Source organism: Vipera ursinii, assembly GCF_947247035.1.
Source record: "Vipera ursinii genome assembly, chromosome: 6".
NCBI classification, from domain to species: Eukaryota; Metazoa; Chordata; class Lepidosauria; order Squamata; family Viperidae; genus Vipera; species Vipera ursinii.
This window is the reverse complement of record NC_139515.1, coordinates 684,919-703,938: the sequence shown is the minus strand read 5'-3', so window position 1 is coordinate 703,938 and position 19,020 is coordinate 684,919. Positions and strand designations below refer to the sequence as shown.

The following is a 19,020-nucleotide window of genomic DNA, read 5'->3' as shown; positions in this document are numbered from 1 at the left end:
GTTGTTCTCTTCTGATTGGTAATAAAAACTCTTTAGTGGCTGATAATAACAGCTGACCCTCTGAGCACGTAGGGCAGGGGGTCCTCAGCCTCGGCAACTTTTAAGACTTGTGGACGTCAACTCCCAGAATTCCTCAGCCAGCTTTGCTGGGAGTTGACGTCCACAAGTCTCAAAGTTGCCGAGGCTGAGGACCCCTGATGTAAGGAATGGGTCTGGGCTGAGAATTTTAACTGGGGTTCTATTTTCAGGGATATTTATTTATTTATTTATTTATTTATTTATTTTATTTTATTTTATTTTATTTTATTTTATTTGTATACCGCCCTTCTCCCGAAGGACTCAGGGCGGTGAACAGGGCAGTACATGTTAAAAGACAAAATACAAAAATTAAAAAAGATTAAACAAAATGCCCACAACTCTTACAATAAGTTAAAAATTTAAAAATTTAATCTTTTTAATAGTCTTTTAACTTTTGTATTTTGTATTGATGTGATTTTAAAATGCCCTGTAAACCGCCCTGAGACCTTCGGGAAAGGGCGGTATATAAATCTAATAAAATAAATAAATAAATAAATAAAATCCTCTCCACAGAGGACTGCAGGATTTAGATCTGGAGTTGGAAAAACTCCCCCAGGTCTATGGTGAAGGGATAGAAAAATGAAAGAGTTAGTGTTGGAATAACCCAAGTTAGATTTCGCTTATAGCTTCGAATTCACTAAAACCAAGCACAGAATTCCTGGAGAACCAGCCGAGAAGTGGACCAGCCAATTCTGTGCAGTTTGCCAGACACGGATCGAGTTTTAGCCTCCTGAGTGAACCCAGCCAATATGGCTTCTTCAGGGCGGGGAAGGGGAGAGAAAAACCCGGCTGATTGAGCAGAGTGGGTGAACTCAGCCAGACTCTTTCTCCTCTGCAGCTTTCCAGATCTGCAGCTGGATTTCATAACCATGACTTCTGCTGCTTCTCCCATTCGGCGCCTGTCCACTGTGTCGTCTGTCACCAAAGAGGCTAAGTTCGTCATGACAACCAAGTGGCTGTGGTACTGGCAGAATGACCTGGGCCAGTGGATCGAATATGGGAAACAGGTCAGTAAAGGACTGGGCTACTGCTAGTCCAGGGACAGGCAACCTTGACTCTTTTATGACTCGTGGACTTCAACTCCCAGAATTCCTGAGCCAGCATGGGGGAATTACGACCCGTTCATGACCTGTGGACTTCCAACTCCCAGAATTCCTGGGCTAGCATGGCTGGCTCAGGAATTCTGGGAGTTGAAGTCCACGAGTCATAAAAGAGCCGAGGTTGCCTGTCCCTGTGCTAGTCCATGGAAGGGCTCCGTTAGCTGCTTCCAGTCCTAGGAGAAATCTCAGCCCATAAAGGAGAACATTTGTAGCTGGGGGTGGACATTGGGAAGGGCTCTCCGAGCTCGGGTGTCTTTATGCAGATGTTTCATTACCCAAACTAGGATAATGCTACCTAGCTTGGGTAATGAAACCTCTGCATAAAAACAACGAAGCTCAGAGAACACCATGATGACGTTGTTATCCATTCTCAGCATCTGGGGAGGAAAAAGGGAAGCTTCCAAAGTGTATCGGACCAAGAGCAGGTGGACATTTCAGCGTTGGCTCTTAAGTAAGGCATTGGTCCACCGGGGTTCTGGGAGAAAGAAGCCCAGACAACACACAAACACCTTCCCTTAATGTACTCACCAACAGGTGAGTGTCCCTCTCTAGTTTTCAAGATTTCATAACTCATCTCTTTTCCCCAACGTTACTATTAGCTATGGTGATTCTGTGTCGGTCTTGTCTCCTTAGTTGTCGGATTGCAGACAATGTTAGGAAAGGAGAAGCAGTGATTTAGGGTTAAGGTTGGGGGTTATGGCAGACTGATAGATTTCTCCTCCCCCTCCAGAGGTTGCCATTTTCCGTGCTGCTGGCCCAGTTTCTAGGAGAGGCAAAGAACGTATTAATAACATGGTATTTTCCGACATTGCACATGGATTATTGGTTTAAGTTGGGGAGACTTCAACTCCCAGAATTCCCCATCCCACCCAGCTACCCTGGGGAATTCTGGGAGTCCGCCCCTCTTACAGTTGCCAAGTTTGAACAACACTGATGGAGAGTGAATAACAGGAGATGCTAGCGGTGAGGCTAAGACTCGCTTGCCTTGAAGAGAGGACGAGCGTAAACACATAACGGAAAAAGTGAAGCTTGCGATAGAACGGAATGGAACCCTTTTGTGAGAGGAGAGGAATGGAAAACTGCCTTCTATCCCCTCGTTTGCTGAGATTGCTTTGCCCCTCACAGAACTGTTAAAGGTCAACCCAGGACTAAATTCCCCTCCCTTTAGTTGCAAGTTGCAATTCCCACCCCAATTAGATGTCATAAATCAATTCACAAATTATTAGAAAACGTGGCCAAAATGTTATCAGCAATGACCTTGGTTCCCATGCATTTGAACTGTTTTGGCTAACTGAAAACTCTACACACTCTCTCTCTCTCTCTCTCACACACACACACACACACACCCTCCTTCTTCTAAACTAATATTGTGGCAGTGAAGATGAAATGAAAATGGCTTCAGTTCAGATTGTCGCAGCATTATTACCATGTCAGTGGATTTCTCTGGTGTTAATGCCTGTTCTAAATACTTGTAGTCCTTGACTTGTGACCATGATTGCAACCAGAATTTTGGTTGATAAGCAAATGTGACTGGACTTGATTTTACGACCATTTTTTGATTTTACGACCATTTTTACTGTGCTCATTAAGCGAACCATCTGGTTGTCAAATAAATGCAGCTTTCCCAGTTGGGAAGATCACAAATTGTGATCACATCAGCACAAGATGCAGCAGCCTTTGTGAATGTGGGCTGCTTGCCCTGCGTGGGAATTGCAATTATGCGATTTGTGGGGTGGTACAAGGGTCATAACTTCCCAGGCAGATTATAAGTTACTTTTTCCAAGGCTGTAACTTCAAACCATTATTAAAAGAACAGTCGTAAGTCGAGGACTACCTGACGTTGTGAACCCACAATATATACTTATTGTGTAAGTGTTCCGTTCAAGAAAGTGTGTGGAGAAGGGAGCAGCCGGTCCTTATCCTCTAAGAATAAGTGGCCTATAATATTTGATTTCTGTAGCAGGGGCAGTTCCAGCCTGCCAGCCTCACTTCGGATGATCTGGAGAACCTGTACCTGGCCGAGCCAGATGGAAGCATCCAGTTTGAAGCCGGCTCTCAGAAATACCTGCTGAGCTTTAAAAGTAAGGAATCCCACTTCCACGGGTCTCTTCAAAATATCCTTCAGTCTGGTTCCCCCCGAGACGATCCTGACATTAAGCGGGAACTGTCTTTGTCAGCTGGCTACGCGCAGAAGAGTTTTACAGTTGCTGCTCTGCTCTCAAATTCCCGTTGAATAAGAGAAGCGATTGAGTTTTGAGCCAGCAGCTGTAATTGGCTTAGTGCCTCCTGGGGCACCCGTGTTTTCCAACGGTTTCGTGGGCCAAGTGGGAAGAGGCAGAATGACTGCCCGTTGGGTTTTTGGTTTTTCTTTTTCCCAGAGGGAAGGGGGAGAGGAAGACTAAAATCACTCCTCTTGGGGGGAGATGAAATGGGGACCTTAATCCTCCGTAACATTTAGGGTACCCACTTCTCTCCCCGTCTTCTGCCCCTCTAAAAAGAAGAAAGTCCTGCAGGCCAAAAATGGGAGTTTGCAAGTTTCTGCAGGGCTCAGGTTGCCTCCCCCCCCCCCCCCCCCGGCTTTTGAGAAGAGGAGCGAGGAATTCAGATCTGATATGAATGAGCCTCGCCCCATCCTTTCTGCATCTTTTCTCTAGGCATAGTTGGTGACCTTGGGGTGGTTTTTTTTTCTTTTTTTAATCTAAAACCTTTCTACCTTCTTTCTGAAGATATGACCCAGAGAAATTTGAACTATCCTACCAAACGGGAGGTCCGAAGACGTCCCAAGTTTGTTTCCTCTGAAGATGTCAAGACAAAGAAAGGGTAAAGTAGGGGTGTACTGAGGAGGGGACCCATGCTTCAATTTGCTTTGTTCCTCCTTTTCCTAATTTCTTGAAAAGGGGCTATGTTTGAGGACAGGTGGAATCTTGCTACAGACTTCTTCTTTTTTTACCATTTTGGAGAGATTGAGGGTAAAGGAGCTTCCTCTCCTTGACCTACTGCCCAGTAGACTGGCTTGGCTTGTCTGCATTGAGGCTGACCAGTCTGGGCCCACAGAGATCTCCTCCCATGGAGAGGTGTGTGTGTGTGGGGGGCCCTGAATCATTCTAGACTTCAGTATCAGACGATGGCTTGCTTAAGCCCTCAAATTTTTGGACAACATAACTTCAGAGAAACAGAACTTTATTTCAGTCGTTGACTAATAAAAATATAATCAATAAAATGAACAACATAAAACTATCCCAAACAACAAGAATTACAAGCCACCGTTAGTGGGCAAAGCTTATAGGAAAATTTTGCTACGTTTAGAGAAATACATTTATCTTCATTATTTAACGGATAAATAATTTCCTGAATTATTTAAATAAAACTGCCCCAGAAATTGAGGTATAAAAGAGGGGTAATGAATTGGGGACGAATGTCCCTGTAGAAAGTGGGCCCGTGTCACAAGGGCAATATCAGGTTTCTTACGGCTTTTTGCTATATTCCCTTCCAGGCAGCTGTGGGGAGAACATTAAAATTCTGCTAAAAATATGGCTGTATTTCAGGATTGCAATACAATACAAATATGAGACTGGTTCACGCAGTCCCATATTCGGTTATTTGCAATTATGAGAGTAAGCAGCCATTTCCCTTTATCCTTCTGTATCTAACATCATTTGCTTTAATATTTCTCAGACGGCATCAACGGTTCAGCTAAGGAAGTCCTGTCTGGGACCTTCAGGGGTGGGGATACAAAGTTCCAAAAACCAGGATATAATTCTAGACAACCGTGATGACACACACAACATGATTTCATTGTGCAAGTGATGCAAATAATGTAGCCGCATCAGTTGGTGATTTGCATCATTTGCATGCATTGTGGCTGTGATGTCATCATGGCTTGCACACACATCCGTTTAATAGGGGTTTTTTTTTTTTGTTTCTGACAAAAGTTCCTGGACTCTTCATTTTGGTTAGCGTAGCTTCTATACCTGAAGCAACAGCAGAGGGCAGAAAATCACCTGTTGCTAATGGCAAAAAGACCTAAAATGGGTATAAAAAGTCTCCACACACTGTTAAAATGCCATGTTTTCCAGATGTAAAAAAAATGGACCAAGATATATTACTTCAAATTCTTTACCTTTAACATACAAGGTGTACAAATTCAACTGAAAAACAGACTGAAATTTTTTTTGGGGGGGGGAATAGGATATATATTTTTTTACATCTTAAAAACCAGGCATTTTAACAGGAGCATGAAGTCTTTTTACGTCCACCGTAAGAAAAAAGATACGGCAACCGTCTCTTGTGCCAAAGTATTTGAATCGCTTGAGGTATCTCTAAAATAAAAAAGGTTCAGGAAGGGCCCACAAACGATGTGTAGTTGGGGGAAAAACAAATAATGTAAAAAGCAGTTGAAATTTGGCATTATTACTCTATCAGTGGATTGTTCTGAAATTAAAGAACATCTGTTCCAAACAGAGGTGGTCCTTCACTTATGGCCACAAGTGGAACAGAATTTTGGTCGCTAAGTGTGAGGGTGGTGACCTTGCTGTGACCTTCAGGATGAGAAATCGCCCAGTTCCATTTTGATGGCTGATTATCATAAAAACTCTTGAGCTGCTATTCAGCGTGTGCAATATATACAGTTAAAACAAAACCCGAACTTTGTCTTGACAAGCCGTAATATAACCAGATTTACTTAGGATTGAAGAGCTGTGGTGGCGCAGTGGTTAGAATGCAGTATTATTGCAGGCTGATTCTGCCCACTGCCAGGAGTTCGATCCTCAGCCTTCCATCCTTCCGGGATTGGTAAAATGAGGACCCAGATTCTTGGGGGGCAACAGGCTGACTGTAAACCGCTTAGAGGGGGCTGTGAAATACTATGAAGCGGTGTATAAGTCGAGGTCATTGGTGGCGAACCTATGGCACAGGTGCCAGAGGCGGCACTCAGAGCCCTCCCTGTGGGCACCCGCACCATGCCTCAGAAGTGGCAACTGTCCCTCTTCAACCAGCCACCCCCCACAGGTGTCCCTCCCCACGAGCGACATTGAGGTAACCACAGCCACCTTGGCCACACCCATCCAATCTTCCATGACCACTGCAGCCACACCCACCCAGTAGGCCACACCCACCTGGCACCCAGCGATAAATAAGTGGGTTTTGGGTTGCAGTTTGGGCACTCAGTCTCTGAAAGGTTCGCCATCACTGGTCTAGGTGCCAAGTGCCATCTGGTAAGATTGTTGTCTTTGTTTACCGAAATTGGATGCCGCCCACCCCGAATTTCATTCTTCCGGTTGGGAGAGAACTCTTTGAAGCTCTTTGCAAAGCTGGAGACCTGAAGGAGAGGCAGGGAAGAGTGGAGAACTGAATGGGTAGGAAGGAAGGAGCCTCTTGCTGTAGGGGTCAGAAGGGACCCTCTTGGGGCAGGATGCTCGTCAACCAAGGGAGGAAACCATCTCCGGCCAACTACGGCACAGGCAGTCCTTGACTTACGGCTATAACCGAGCCCAAAATTTCTGTTTCTGAGTGAGACATTTGTTAGGCTGAGTTTCGCCCCATTTTACCATCTTCCTTGCCACAGTTTTTGCCTTTGCCTTTGCCTTTGCCTTTGCCACTGCAGTTGTTAAGAGAGTAACACGGTTGTTCAGTAAACCTGTCTTCTCCGTTGACTTTGCTTGTCAGATGGTCGCAAAAGGGGGATCACGTGACCCCCCCGGTACCCAGCAACTGTCATAAATATGAGCCTGTTGCCCAGCGCAGGAATTTTGATCACGTGACCACAGGGATGCTGCAACGGTCGTAAGTGTGAAAAATGGTCATAAGTCACTTCGTTCCAGTACTGTGGTAACTTTGAACACTCACTAAATGAACTGTTGTAAGCCGAGGACTATCCCCTAGGCCAGGGTTAGGCAACCTTGGCTCTTTTATGACTGGTGGACTTCAACTCCCAGAACTCCTGAGCCAGCCACGCTGAGGGGAAAGGGAAAGGTTTCCAAGCTGAGCCAGGCTGGCTGAGGAATTCTGGGAGTTAAAGTCCACCAGTCATAAAAGAGCCAAGGTTGCCTAGCACTGTTCTAGGAAAAAGGGCCAAAGTCTCCCATTATCAGCCATCTGGCCTCACTTTTAATGATGAATAGCCAGCCTGAAGACTGTTTTTTTTAAATTGTTCCACTTGCTTTTCCCAGAGTGGTGGTTCTTGTTGGAACTAGATGGAACAGATTAACCATCGTCCCTCACGATTTTTCTCTTGCTTGTACCCAGACACACAGCAACGACAACTCCTGCACCCACACCCTCTCCCGTGGTAGCTCCAGTGTATCCTCCAAACTGGGATCTTACAGCCTTACCTGCTATTGGATACAAGGTAATAGATTTCTCGATGTTGTTTTTATCTCTTCCATGTATGTTTCTTACTGCCATGTCCCCTATTTTATAGAAACTATATATTGCATCGCGCTGCAGTACTCCAGAAAGGTTTTTACTGGAATAAAATCTAACATTCTAGGTGAAGTTTTGAAAAATAGTACATAAGTGTCTGAAAAGCATATTTCCTCTTTAGGCTTGCATTAAAATATCCAGTCGTACGTTAGAATGTGTAAGTTTGAATTGTAAAATAAGTTATTTCCCTCAAGGCCTGCTACAGGGCTGATTGGTGGAAGTTCTGGGGAAGACGAGGTGCTTATTTTTAGCTTCATTCCTCCTGTGGTCTCTTGTGGTTTCCATAAAAAGCCAAAATACGAGAAGGAGAAGAGAGTACAACCTGAGGAGAAAATATGATATATTGCCATTGCTCACCGTGGGGTGCAAATGCTCCGTAGTCTTTCAAACCCCAATGGGAACCCAAATTTATAGGATTCCAAGTCTTCCAGTTTGGGAATTTAAATTAAAGAGATTGTTTTCTTTCTTTCTGGAGTCACGACAAAGAATGTCTTCAGCACCTTGTAATATTCTTGGTTTTAGCCCATTGAACTCAACAAAGGCTCTCCGGAGTTCATGAAAATTGAGAATCTCTTTCATGTGACGATGAAAAACAATAAAATTCGCAAAATAGAACGAATTCAGAACCCGTCTCTTTGGCAAGTCTACCAATGGTTTGTATTTTATTTTATTACATCATTGCTGTCAATGTCTCAAGAAGTCAGGCGTATTACCTCCATTACCCAGGGCATATCAGTCAACTCTCAAAATTAATTAGATGCATATCTTTAATTTTTATACTTCTAGAGCAGTGTTTCTGAAGCTGGGCCACTTTCAAATGGGTGAACATCAAGTCCCAGAATTCCCTAGCTAGATGCTATCTTCCGTGGGAGTTGAAGCCCACACTTCTCAAAAGTGGGCCAGCTTGAGAAACATGGCCCTATAGACAGCAACGTTTCTCAGTAAACAAAGCCTGCAATATGCGTGCTTCAGCGCTGCGCCACCAGGCCCCCCCCCAGCGCACATTCACCCAGGGAAAAGAGGAGGGCTGTGAAGAAAGAGGCAGCTGTTTTCGCTTGCTTGTGTACAGTAGCTCATTCTCTGATGGAAAGTGATTCTCGTCAGAAATGGTGTCTTGCTTCATCCTTCTTTCTATCGCCCCAGAAAACATGCCCTCTTAAGTGCCCTCTTTTCTCCGTGGCGCTGAGCCGAGAGAGCCGTCCCCTCTGGAGGAACGGAGTTGCCTTCGGCCTCCGCGGTGGTAGAGCAGCGTACATCTTTCCTTCTGTCTAGGCAAAAGGAGCAGATGAAGAAGAAGAAGGGAGGGCAGAAAATTGACGAAAGGCTCCTCTTCCATGGGACAAGCCCTTCCGTGCTGAAAGCCATCTGCACGGACAACTTTGACTGGAGAATCTGTGGCACAAACGGGACCGTTTACGGGAAAGGTAAGTCCTGGAGCAGCTGGGAACCAAAGCAGGAAGGAACGCTGTTCCCAGGAAGGAAGGTGCATTTTCTATTCCCCCACTAGGGGGCAGCGTTTGGCTGACTTTGGAGCTTAGGAAGGAGATCTGGTTGGTACTTGAACTATGAGAAATGTTAGGGCAGTGGCCTCCTTTGGAGAGTAGGGGACAAAATAAATGAAGAAAAGTTGCCAAGGAAACAACAGAGATGTCTCTAAAGCAGGAGTCTTCAAACGTGGCCCTTTTATGACGCTGGCTGAGGAATTCTGGGAGTTGAAGTCCACAAGTCATAAAAGGGCCACGTTTGAAGACCCCTGCCCTAAAGTCAGTAGGAACCACTGAAGACTTTTCCCACTGCTTTTGTCTATGCTGTGATTTGTGACCGAGATATTTTCCATCTAAGAAAGGATGAGTTGTTCTCTGAGCTTGGCTGGCGAGGCTATCCAGGACGGGTGGTGTGTTGCTGTTGTCTTCTTCCCTTGTGACTTTTGTTCCTCTGGCAACAAAGGGCAGAGGAGGGCAAGAGAAGAAGAAAACAACACACCAGCCTTCCTGGTTATTTTTATCAGCAGAGGAAATAATGGCGAAGGCAGGTCTGTCGAAAAAACAACACACACTAATCAAGTGCTCTGTTATCAAAGCAACAACCCAGCTGCCCTAAGAGGAGCTGTGTGACAACAACATTCAGAGAAGCAGAAGCACACTGCATCAACCCAGAATATCAGAAAAAAGGAAACAGGTTATCTACACAACGTCTTCTAGCGAAGCCAGGCAACTTCATCAAAAAGTGCATGACTTCTCAGCCCACCACAGCACAGTCAACACAAGTTATGTCAAATAATGTGTCAGAAATAACAAACAGACTGTTGCAATCACACAGCATCCTGGTGGCACACAAAGCAACTAAAGCCCTCCAAAACATCATAAGTAAAGAAAAAAGATCCAGTAGCCCAAAAAGAAAAAAAAACAGAAGAAATCTGCAACACAACAATGTAAGGACTATAATAGCCACTGTGTAGTATAGACAGGAAGAAGATTAACATCGCATCCCTATATTTCCAATTAGCAGTCAGAAGACACGACAAAAACTTAAATCTCGCAACACAGGGACAAATTTAGCCACAAATTCAACCTGGAAACTCCGCGTCCTCGACCGAGCGAAGTCCGAAAATGCTAGGGAATTCCTAGAAGCTTGGCGCTCAGACAAATTATCTATTAATATAGAAATAAACAAAATTTACATGCCATTCAAAAGAGGCAGTAAAAAAGCTAAGAAGGAAACAAAAGAGTAGAAGGGGGTCCCTCCAGCCACCCACATAAGGCGGGATTAACACCAGACAACCAATCAAGCATAAAACAACCTAGTTAAGGAATTATTAAGGAGATGACCACACCCCCAGTGGGCAGGCAAACTACTATGTATGAACAGGGAGCAACTCACTGGCACTGATAATGTTAGCTAGTTGGGTACTTAAAGGTGGTTACACCCGCCAGGTATCTTAGTTGGAGTCAGTGAACCACTGGAAAGCATTCTCGCTCGCCCGGTGCCATGCGTTTCCATCGGCCGTCCTGTACGGCAAGTACAAGAAGACGCCGCTGTCTGAAAGACTCTGCTCCTGCGGCTCAGGAGAGGGGGAGACCATTGGACACCTACTCCTTCGATGCTCCTCCTACAAGCCAGTCGGGAAAACCGTCTCCTGCCCATAATTGCTGAGTCTGCAGTCTGGGTCTGCAGTCTGGATATTCCCCTTCCATTTTTAAGATCCTCCCTTTTTATTTATTCGATCTGGGTCTGTTTCTTGCTGTATTACCCAATTTTACCATGGTTTTGAGATACTCCAGCACGGTTTTACTCGCTCTCAGGGGTGCCCCCCCATCCTGGGAGCGACCCGCCTTACCTTTTAATTTACCTCTTGATGACGGGTCCGACTGTTGGGACCCTGAGAGATGGCCGGGCAGAAACAGGGGCCTAAGATATAAATTTAACAAGAGGCCCCTGATTACTTTTTTAGCTAAAATTTTTGTAGCCTTAGGCAGGGGGGAGGGTTGTGGTTGGTTGGAGAGAGGGGGCACTCTGCCAACTGCTGTTCAGACCAGGCCTAGTAGAGATCGCGTTGAGAGGGAGCCGGGGTCGGTCATCTCTGGTGCTCTGGAGCGGGTCGTGGGAATGCCAATTCCCACGACGATAGGGAATGGCTGCAGGTGTAAGATCAGAGGGCCGTATCGACCTCCGGGAGGGCCTCTCCGCTATCTCCAAGCGGTGAGACGCTCCGACCCTCTGTCTTCGACCCAAGGCTCTGGGAGTGGGGATGTGCAGCCACCTGAGCTCCGACTGGTGTACCTAAATGCCAGGTCCGTTGTTAATAAGGCTCCCCTCGTCCGGGATTTAGTCGAGGGTGAGCAAGCGGACCTGGCTTGCATTACGGAAACCTGGTTGGGCCCAGAGGGTGGTATCCCCCTGGTGGATCTCTGCCCACCAGGCTTCCGGGTGCTACACCGGCCTCGGACTCAGGGTAGGGGTGGGGGAGTGGCTGTAGTTATGAGGGAGACCTTATGTCCGCAGGAGGCCACCGTTCCTCAGATAGTCGGGTGTGAATCTCTCTTATTGAGGTTTGGTCCTAGGGCGCAGTTGGGCTTGCTGCTCGCGTACCTTTCGCCTAGTCGCGTAGCAGCAGCCCTGCCTGAGCTTCTCGATATCCTCTCAGGGCTGGTGATTGAGTTTCCTAAACTAATGGTTTTGGGAGACTTCAATCTACCATCCCTGGGAGGAGTATCTGAGTTAGCTCGGGAGTTCATGGCTTCCATGACGGCCATGGACCTGACGCAGGTAATTCATGGACCAACCCATGAGGGAGGCCACACCCTTGACTTGGTTTTCTTATCTGGTAGGTGGTTAGATGATCTTGGTGGGGGCTCCCCAATTGTTATGCCCCTGTCATGGACCGACCATCATCTCCTGCGGCTGGTCTTCCGTTTTGCCACCCCCCACCGTGGGGTTGTTGAGCCAACTAGATGGTTCCGCCCCAGGCGCTTAATGGACCCTGAGAGGTTTCAGGCAGCGCTGGGGGCCCCACCTGCCTCCCCAGCTCACAGCTCGGCGGATGCCTTAGTGGAGGCCTGGGAAAGGACGGCCACGGAGGCACTTGACCGAGTTGTACCCTTGCGGCCCCTGACCCGGCGCAGATCCCAATGGGCTCCATGGTTTTCCGCGGAGCTCCGGGAGATGAAGCGTCGGAGACGGGGCCTAGAGAGCGTTTGGAGGTCCACCCGATCTGAATCCGACCGATTGCGACTAAGAACCCATATTAGGTCTTATCTCGCTGCGATGAGGGTAGCGAGATCTAATTATTTCGCTGCCCTCATCGCGTCCGCAGATAATCGCCCGGCCGCCCTGTTTAGGGTGACCCGCTCCCTCCTCAACCAGGAGGTCAGTGAGGATCCCTTGCAGGGGCGTGCCGAGGAATTTAGTCAACATCTGTCGGACAAAATCGCTCGGATTCGGACCGGTTTGGACTCCGACTGGGCAGTATCGGATGATCAGGACACGAGTGATCTTGTCGATGTCATCTGGGAGGAGTTCGATCCTGTGACTCCGGAGGAAGTGGACAGGATCATGGGGAGGCTGAGCTCCACCACATGTTTATTGGACCCGTGCCCTTCCTGGCTGGTTTATGCAGCCCGGGAGGGGACACGAAGCTGGTTCCAGGCGGTTATAGCTGCTTCTTTGAGTGAGGGCAGTTTTCCCGCCGCCTTGAAGGAGGCGGTGGTGAGACCTCTCCTCAAGAAGCCTACCTTGGATCCGGCTGTTTTGAATAACTTTCATCCGGTCTCCAACCTTCGCTTCCTTGCGAAGGTTGTTGAGAGTGTGGTGGCACATCAGCTCCCTCTGGTCCTGGATGAAGCGGATTATCTAGACCCGTACCAATCGGGCTTCAGGCCTGGGTACAGCACGGAGACGGCATTGGTCGCGCTGGTGAATGATCTCTGGAGGGCTCGGGACAGAGGATACTCCTCTGTTCTAGTCCTATTAGACCTCTCAGCGGCTTTCGATACCATCGACCATGGTATCTTGCTGCGGCGTCTCAGGGGATTGGGAGTGGGAGGCACGGTTCTTCAGTGGTTCTCCTCCTATCTCCTGGGACGTTCGCAGTCGGTGTTGACGGGGGGGCAGAGGTCGACCGCGAGGCCTCTCGCTTGTGGAGTCCCTCAGGGGTCGGTCCTCTCGCCCCTTCTGTTCAACATCTACATGAAGCCGCTGGGTGAGATCATTCGTGGTTTTGGAGTTGGGTATCATCAGTATGCTGATGATGCCCAACTTTTCATTTCGACCCCAAACCACCCCAGTGATGCCCTCGACGTGATGTCCCGGTGCCTGGAGGCGGTCCGGGTCTGGATGGGGAGGAACAGGCTTCGTCTCAACCCCGACAAGACGGAGTGGCTGTGCGTACTGGCATCCCGGGATATTCAGGATATCCCACCCCTCATTATGGGGGGTGAGTCATTACCTCCTGTAGATAGGGCTCGCAACTTGGGAGTCCTCCTAGATTCACAGCTCTCTTTAGAAGACCATATTGTAGCTGTAACTAGGGGGGCGTTCGCCCAGGTTCGCCTGGTGCGCCAGTTGCGGCCCTATCTAGACCGGGATGCCTTGCGCACGGTCACTCATGCGCTCGTGACCTCTCGTCTTGATTACTGCAACGCTCTCTACATGGGGCTACCCTTGAAGACCACTCGGAGGCTCCAGCTGGCACAGAATGCAGCCGCGAGAGTTGTGTCGGGGGTCTCCCGATACTCCCGTGTTACACCTTTGCTCCGCGAGCTGCATTGGTTGCCAGTTGTCTTCCGGGTGAGGTTCAAGGTGTTGGTAATGACCTACAAAGCCCTCCATGGCATGGGTCCAGAATACCTTGGGGAGCACCTGCAGCCGGCGTCAACTTCCCTCCGCCCAGTACGCTCCCACAGAGAGGGCCTCCTCAGGGTGCCGCCGGTCAAAGAATGCCGACTGGTGGCCCCCAGGGGGAGAGCGTTCTCTGTGGGTGCACCGGACTTATGGAACCATCTTCCAGTAGAGCTCCGGATGGCGCCCGACCTCCGCTCCTTCCGGCGCGACCTTAAAACCCATCTCTTTAAGGAAGCGGGCCTGGCCTGATGGGATGGGGTGGGTTTGTTATTATGACTTTAATTTTAAATTTGTACTATTTGTACTATGGGCATTGTTTAATCATGTTTTAATAATTTTAACTTTTGTATTTGTCTTTTACGTATTGCCCTGTTAACCGCCCTGAGTCTCTTGAGAGAAGGGCGGTATATAAATTAAATAAATAAATAAATAAATAAATAAATAAATAAATAATTGACAGCTATCCTGGTCGTTTGAGAAGTCTTTTATCTCCAGGGGCTGCTTAAGGACGCGCAGGCAGAGATCCCGGCGCAGGTGGCCAGATTCTGCGCAGCAGCATTGGGGATTCGCCAGGAACATAAATAATCCTTTTAGATCTGTTTAATTGATTTTATTACTTGTTTTTATCCAGCATTAGACTATACTCAATGTATTTTTATTGCCAGGTCAGTATGATTCAGTTTTTCTGAAGCTGGCTAGTTTTACTGTCTGTAGACCTTGGTCGCCCGTTGATTGCATCATGAACTGTAATATATTGCAGTGTCTTCTTGTGTTGGTTCTGTTTATTTTAGTTTTATTTGAAGGTTTGATTTATGCGTTGGCCTCTGGCTGTAATAATAAATTGATTGTTTAGCTAGCTGGGTAGTGAAACATCTGCAAGCAGACAGCCCAGCTCAGAAGGCACCGAGGACCCCACAGTTTAACTGGGCTGCCTCTATCCCCTTCTACAAGAAACGGTTCTTTTTACATATTATCTCCCTGTGGGAGTTGGGTAGTTCAGGGAACGGAGTTACATACCGCCTGGTCTTCCCTGCAATACAGGTAGTCCTCGACTTAGCACGGTTCATGTAGTGACCGTTCAAAAGTCTGAAAAAGGTGACTTAGAACCGATGGACAGAATAGAAGTTACAAGAATTCTAGCAAGTGGGTGATTTTCATTTTGGAACCAAAGTTTAGTGATGTACATTGGTGTGATTGGTTGCACGCCCCCAAGTCGTCGTTGGCTTTTATATTTTATTTTATTTGTTTTTATTTTGTTATTTATTAAATTTCTGTGCCACCCATCTCCCCTACAAGGTGACTCTTAGCAACCACATAGATTGATTTTCTCTGCCGTGTTTCTAACCTGGTACTTCAGCTTTTCCAATGGCTTCCCCATCACCTCTGCAACCACGTCCATGTCCTTTGCCTCTCTCCTTCCACCTTTCCCATCATTAGGGCCTTCTCCTTTGTGACCATACAGCCTGGTCATTTGTGCCTAGGTGGCTGGGTTATCATCCATTTAGGAATGAACATTGGTTGTAAGCTGAGTTGCAAAAATTATTTGTACTTGTGTTGAAGATCGGAAGTCGCTTTTTCATCCATTTTTCTCTTATTTCCTTCCTGTTTTTTCTTTTCCAACAAATTTTATTCCTTCTGTTCTTCATTTTTCTTTCTTTTTAGTTTATGTTAGATTTTACTCTTGTAATTAAATTTTTTACTGAAATTATATCACTTCTCCCCCGGAGATGAAGCTCTTCAGACAATCATCTTAGTTTGGTCTTGTGATGAAGGCCCCAGACTAGAACTTGAAAGTCTTGAGTTCTAACTGTCAGGGGTCTTAGGGACAGTCCCTCTTTCAAGACCCCATCCGCTTCAGGGGGTGCCTGTGGTGGGGCAGGAGGAGGAGGAGGAAGGAGTATTAGGTATGTTTGCAGCCTTGAGTTATTTCCAAGAATAATAAAGGCAGGATGTGAAGAAAAAAAAATGAAAATCTTGAAATCCACAACATCCGTTCTTGAGTTTTCAGTTGAAGTGTGGGATTCACTCACGCGGCCTTCTTTCGAAATTGTAAGCTCCGCAACCTCCCAGCAACTCAGTGGAAGCGATGAGTAGGGTTAAAAGTTCTCCGTCAGCGGGAACACATAGGCTAGCTAGGAGCAAAGCCCAGCCATGTACTGTGTGTGGGAAGGAAGGTTAGTTAGATTGGACCAGGCGTCTTCAAACTTGGCCCTTTTATGACTTGTGGACTTCAATTGGCTGAGGAATTCTGGGAGTTGAAGTCCACAAGTCATAAAAAGGCCAAGTTTGAAGAGCCGTGGGTTAGACTCAAGGAACTCTCCTGTCTGTGGGATGCATTTTAAATGTCTTTTTTCTCCCCTGTGCTGCCTTCAAGGAAGCTACTTTGCTAGAGATGCCAGCTATTCTGACAATTACTGCCAGGCGAAGGACGAGGAGAAGGTGATGTTCGTAGCGCAAGTCCTCGTAGGAGAATTTGCTGTGGGGCACGCGATGTACACTCGCCCTCCAGCGAAACTGACCGGCACGCTTGACACCTACGACAGCTGTGTGGATCATACAGTAAACCCATCTGTCTTTGTCATTTTTGAGAAGCATCAGGCTTATCCTGCGTATCTTATCTTTTACAGCGAAGAAAAGAAATGCATTTTATCTTAAAAAAATGGCTTTATGTTCTCATAATCTTAGCAGTTTAAATGCATATGGCCCTTCTTCTCAAATCGATCCGATTTTATGGAAGCGTTCAGATGAGTATGCAAAGTTGAATCGCTATTGTTGATGGATAGAAACCCTACTCTACTTTTATCACACAGATGTTTTAAGAATACGGAAAATTTGTAAAGATTAGGGTTTTTTAATCAATTTTTACTAATCTCGTTTCTTAGTAAACAAGTTGTTTCTCTTCAGCCTTTAGCTTTTAATATATCATGTTTATTATGGATGGGTGTTTAATCCATCAGTAAGGTTGGACAAACTATATTTATACTCTTGTCCTCCTAGACGGATGCAAATTGTTAATACTGAAGACATACAGTGAGTGATTATCAAAAGAAACTCCTGTTTGCTCTGCGTACAAGTGAAAGTTCGCGTCAGCTGTAAGATCCAGTGGTTTGAAAATACCACCTGTGGTTCTGAGTCCGTGATTAAAGTTCTTCGTTTTCTATTTCAGCTAACACAATCATGATTCCATGCACACCATCCTCCCCCTCCTGTTTTCTCTTAAATGATTTGATGTAATACTTCCTGGCTTCCAGCTTCAGCAGCTTCATATTTTCAGTTTAGCAAGCGTGTGATCCTCGCTTTTTCATTTTACGCAAGATTAGTATTACATTTCCTTGTTTTTCATATTTACGTAACAGTTATACAATTGGGAAAATGCGACGCTGGTTGTTTTTGCAGGTTGGCTTGAAAAGCATCATTGCGGGACCAGGGTTGGCATTAAACCCAGGAATAAAAGTTAACCTCGATATCAAGAAACATCTAGCTGTGTCTTATAAAGAAAATCTCTGTTGCTCTGTAAAGATAATCCTTGACTTAGGACACTTTGTTCAGTGGCTGCTCAAACTTACAGCGTTCCTGAGCAAAGAGACTTAAGAGCCAGATCTGAAGTTAAAGCTGCTGCAGTGCCACTCACCTGACCGGGATTTGGGGACTGGCAGCCCACACCCAATTACGACTATAGGGGCACTTTAACTCCCCACCACCACACACACACCGGCCTCTCTCCCCCCAAAAAAATTTATGTGCCCTTTGGCCCCCTGCTGCCCGGCACTCCAGCGCCCTAGCTGGCCCCCGCCATCTGGCACCCACCGCCAGTGCAGGGAGCCGGGCCTGGCTGCTGCGCTGGACTTTGGCTGCGGAAAGGAAAAAGCCAAAAGCCAGCCTAAACCAGATCACGCCGCACCAGGCGCTGGGCATGGGGGTTTTCCTTTCCCACGCCTGGCAGCTGGGCTTCGCTTGGGTGGGTAGTCGCTTAATGACCACAACCGGGGGAGGGGGGAGAGTCAGGATTGCTGTCATAAGTCGGTGTGGTCACATTACTTGGCAACAGAGGTTCCTGCTCCTGTTGTCATAAGTTGAGGATTGCTGTAGTGATTTTTGTACTTCTGTATTTGTACCTCCCTGCTAAAACGCTTCATGAATAAAACGTTAATTTTAGCATGCAGTCGTCTTTTTTTATGCTCCTCATCTGTAAATTGTGTACGTCTGGGCAATTTGCAGACGATACAACGGCCGTGGGCCTGATTGGAGGTGGGGAGGAGTCCGCCTAATAGACGGGAGGTTGATCAACTGGCCCTGTGGTGCAGCTGGGACAGTCTGGAGATAAGCAGGCTTAAAACTAGAGACGCGAGAATTTTAGGAGGAACTTTAAAATCACTTCTTAGACCAGGGGTAGGCAACCTCGGCTCTTTTATGACTCGTGGACTTCAACTTCCAGAATTCCTGAATCAGTTATGCTGACTCAGGAATTCTGGGAGTTGAAGTCCATGAGTCATAAAAGAGCCGAGGTTGCCTACCCCTGTCTTAGACCATATTCAACAGGGCAGTATCAGCAGCAGAGCCCTTCAAATTTGGGGCTTCTATAATCTCCAAAGACTTGAAATGGACACCTCACATTAGAACCATCATTAAGAAGGCACAATGAAGAATTTTCTTCCCGCAGAAAGTTCAGACTGTCCCAGAAGCTGCTGATACGGTTCTACAGAGGAATTGTTGAGCCCGTCCTTTGTACGTCTACAACTGTTCTGGCACAGCAACCAAATGGGGCAGGTCCAGACTCCAGCGGATAGTTAGGACCGCAACCAGCCTGCCTTCCACTGAGGAAGGACCTGTATATTGCGCAGGTCAGAAGGAGGGCTGAGAAAATGTCTGCAGACCCCTCACCTCCTGGACACGAAACGCTTTCAACTCCTCCCCTGGGGATGGCCTAGGCGTGGGGACAGTTTTTCCCCTTGTGGCATCACTGCTGGACACCTAAATTTCACAGGGCTGTCTATTATGCATGTACACGTTTTGAGATCCAGAATGTAACCTTTTTTAAAAAAAAAACAGGCAATACATTCGTACTTTCTGAATAACCAAATGT

At 46.9% G+C, this 19,020-nt stretch overlaps 1 protein-coding gene across 6 annotated transcripts in view; it reads left to right on the top strand.

The window, feature by feature from the left end:
• The window catches only part of LOC310642481 (protein mono-ADP-ribosyltransferase PARP12-like), a 33,139-nt gene extending 15,047 nt beyond the window's left edge, over positions 1-18,092 (top strand). For 2 of the 6 annotated variants that reach the window (XM_083366208.1, XM_083366207.1), the window contains exons 7-14: positions 917-1,085; positions 3,139-3,259; positions 3,905-3,998; positions 6,843-6,959; positions 7,422-7,524; positions 8,121-8,251; positions 8,871-9,022; positions 16,312-18,092. In XM_083366208.1, coding sequence (XP_083222334.1) covers positions 917-1,085; positions 3,139-3,259; positions 3,905-3,998; positions 6,843-6,959; positions 7,422-7,524; positions 8,121-8,251; positions 8,871-9,022; positions 16,312-16,592 — 1,168 coding nt within the window. In that variant the 3' untranslated portion in view covers positions 16,593-18,092. Of the gene's footprint in view, positions 1-916; positions 1,086-3,138; positions 3,260-3,904; positions 3,999-6,842; positions 6,960-7,421; positions 7,525-8,120; positions 8,252-8,741; positions 9,023-16,311 lie in introns of those variants that run through there. The other 4 variants (XM_083366209.1, XM_083366210.1, XM_083366211.1 and 1 more) reach the window with 4 other exon arrangements.
• Positions 18,093-19,020: the final 928 nt, after the last annotated feature.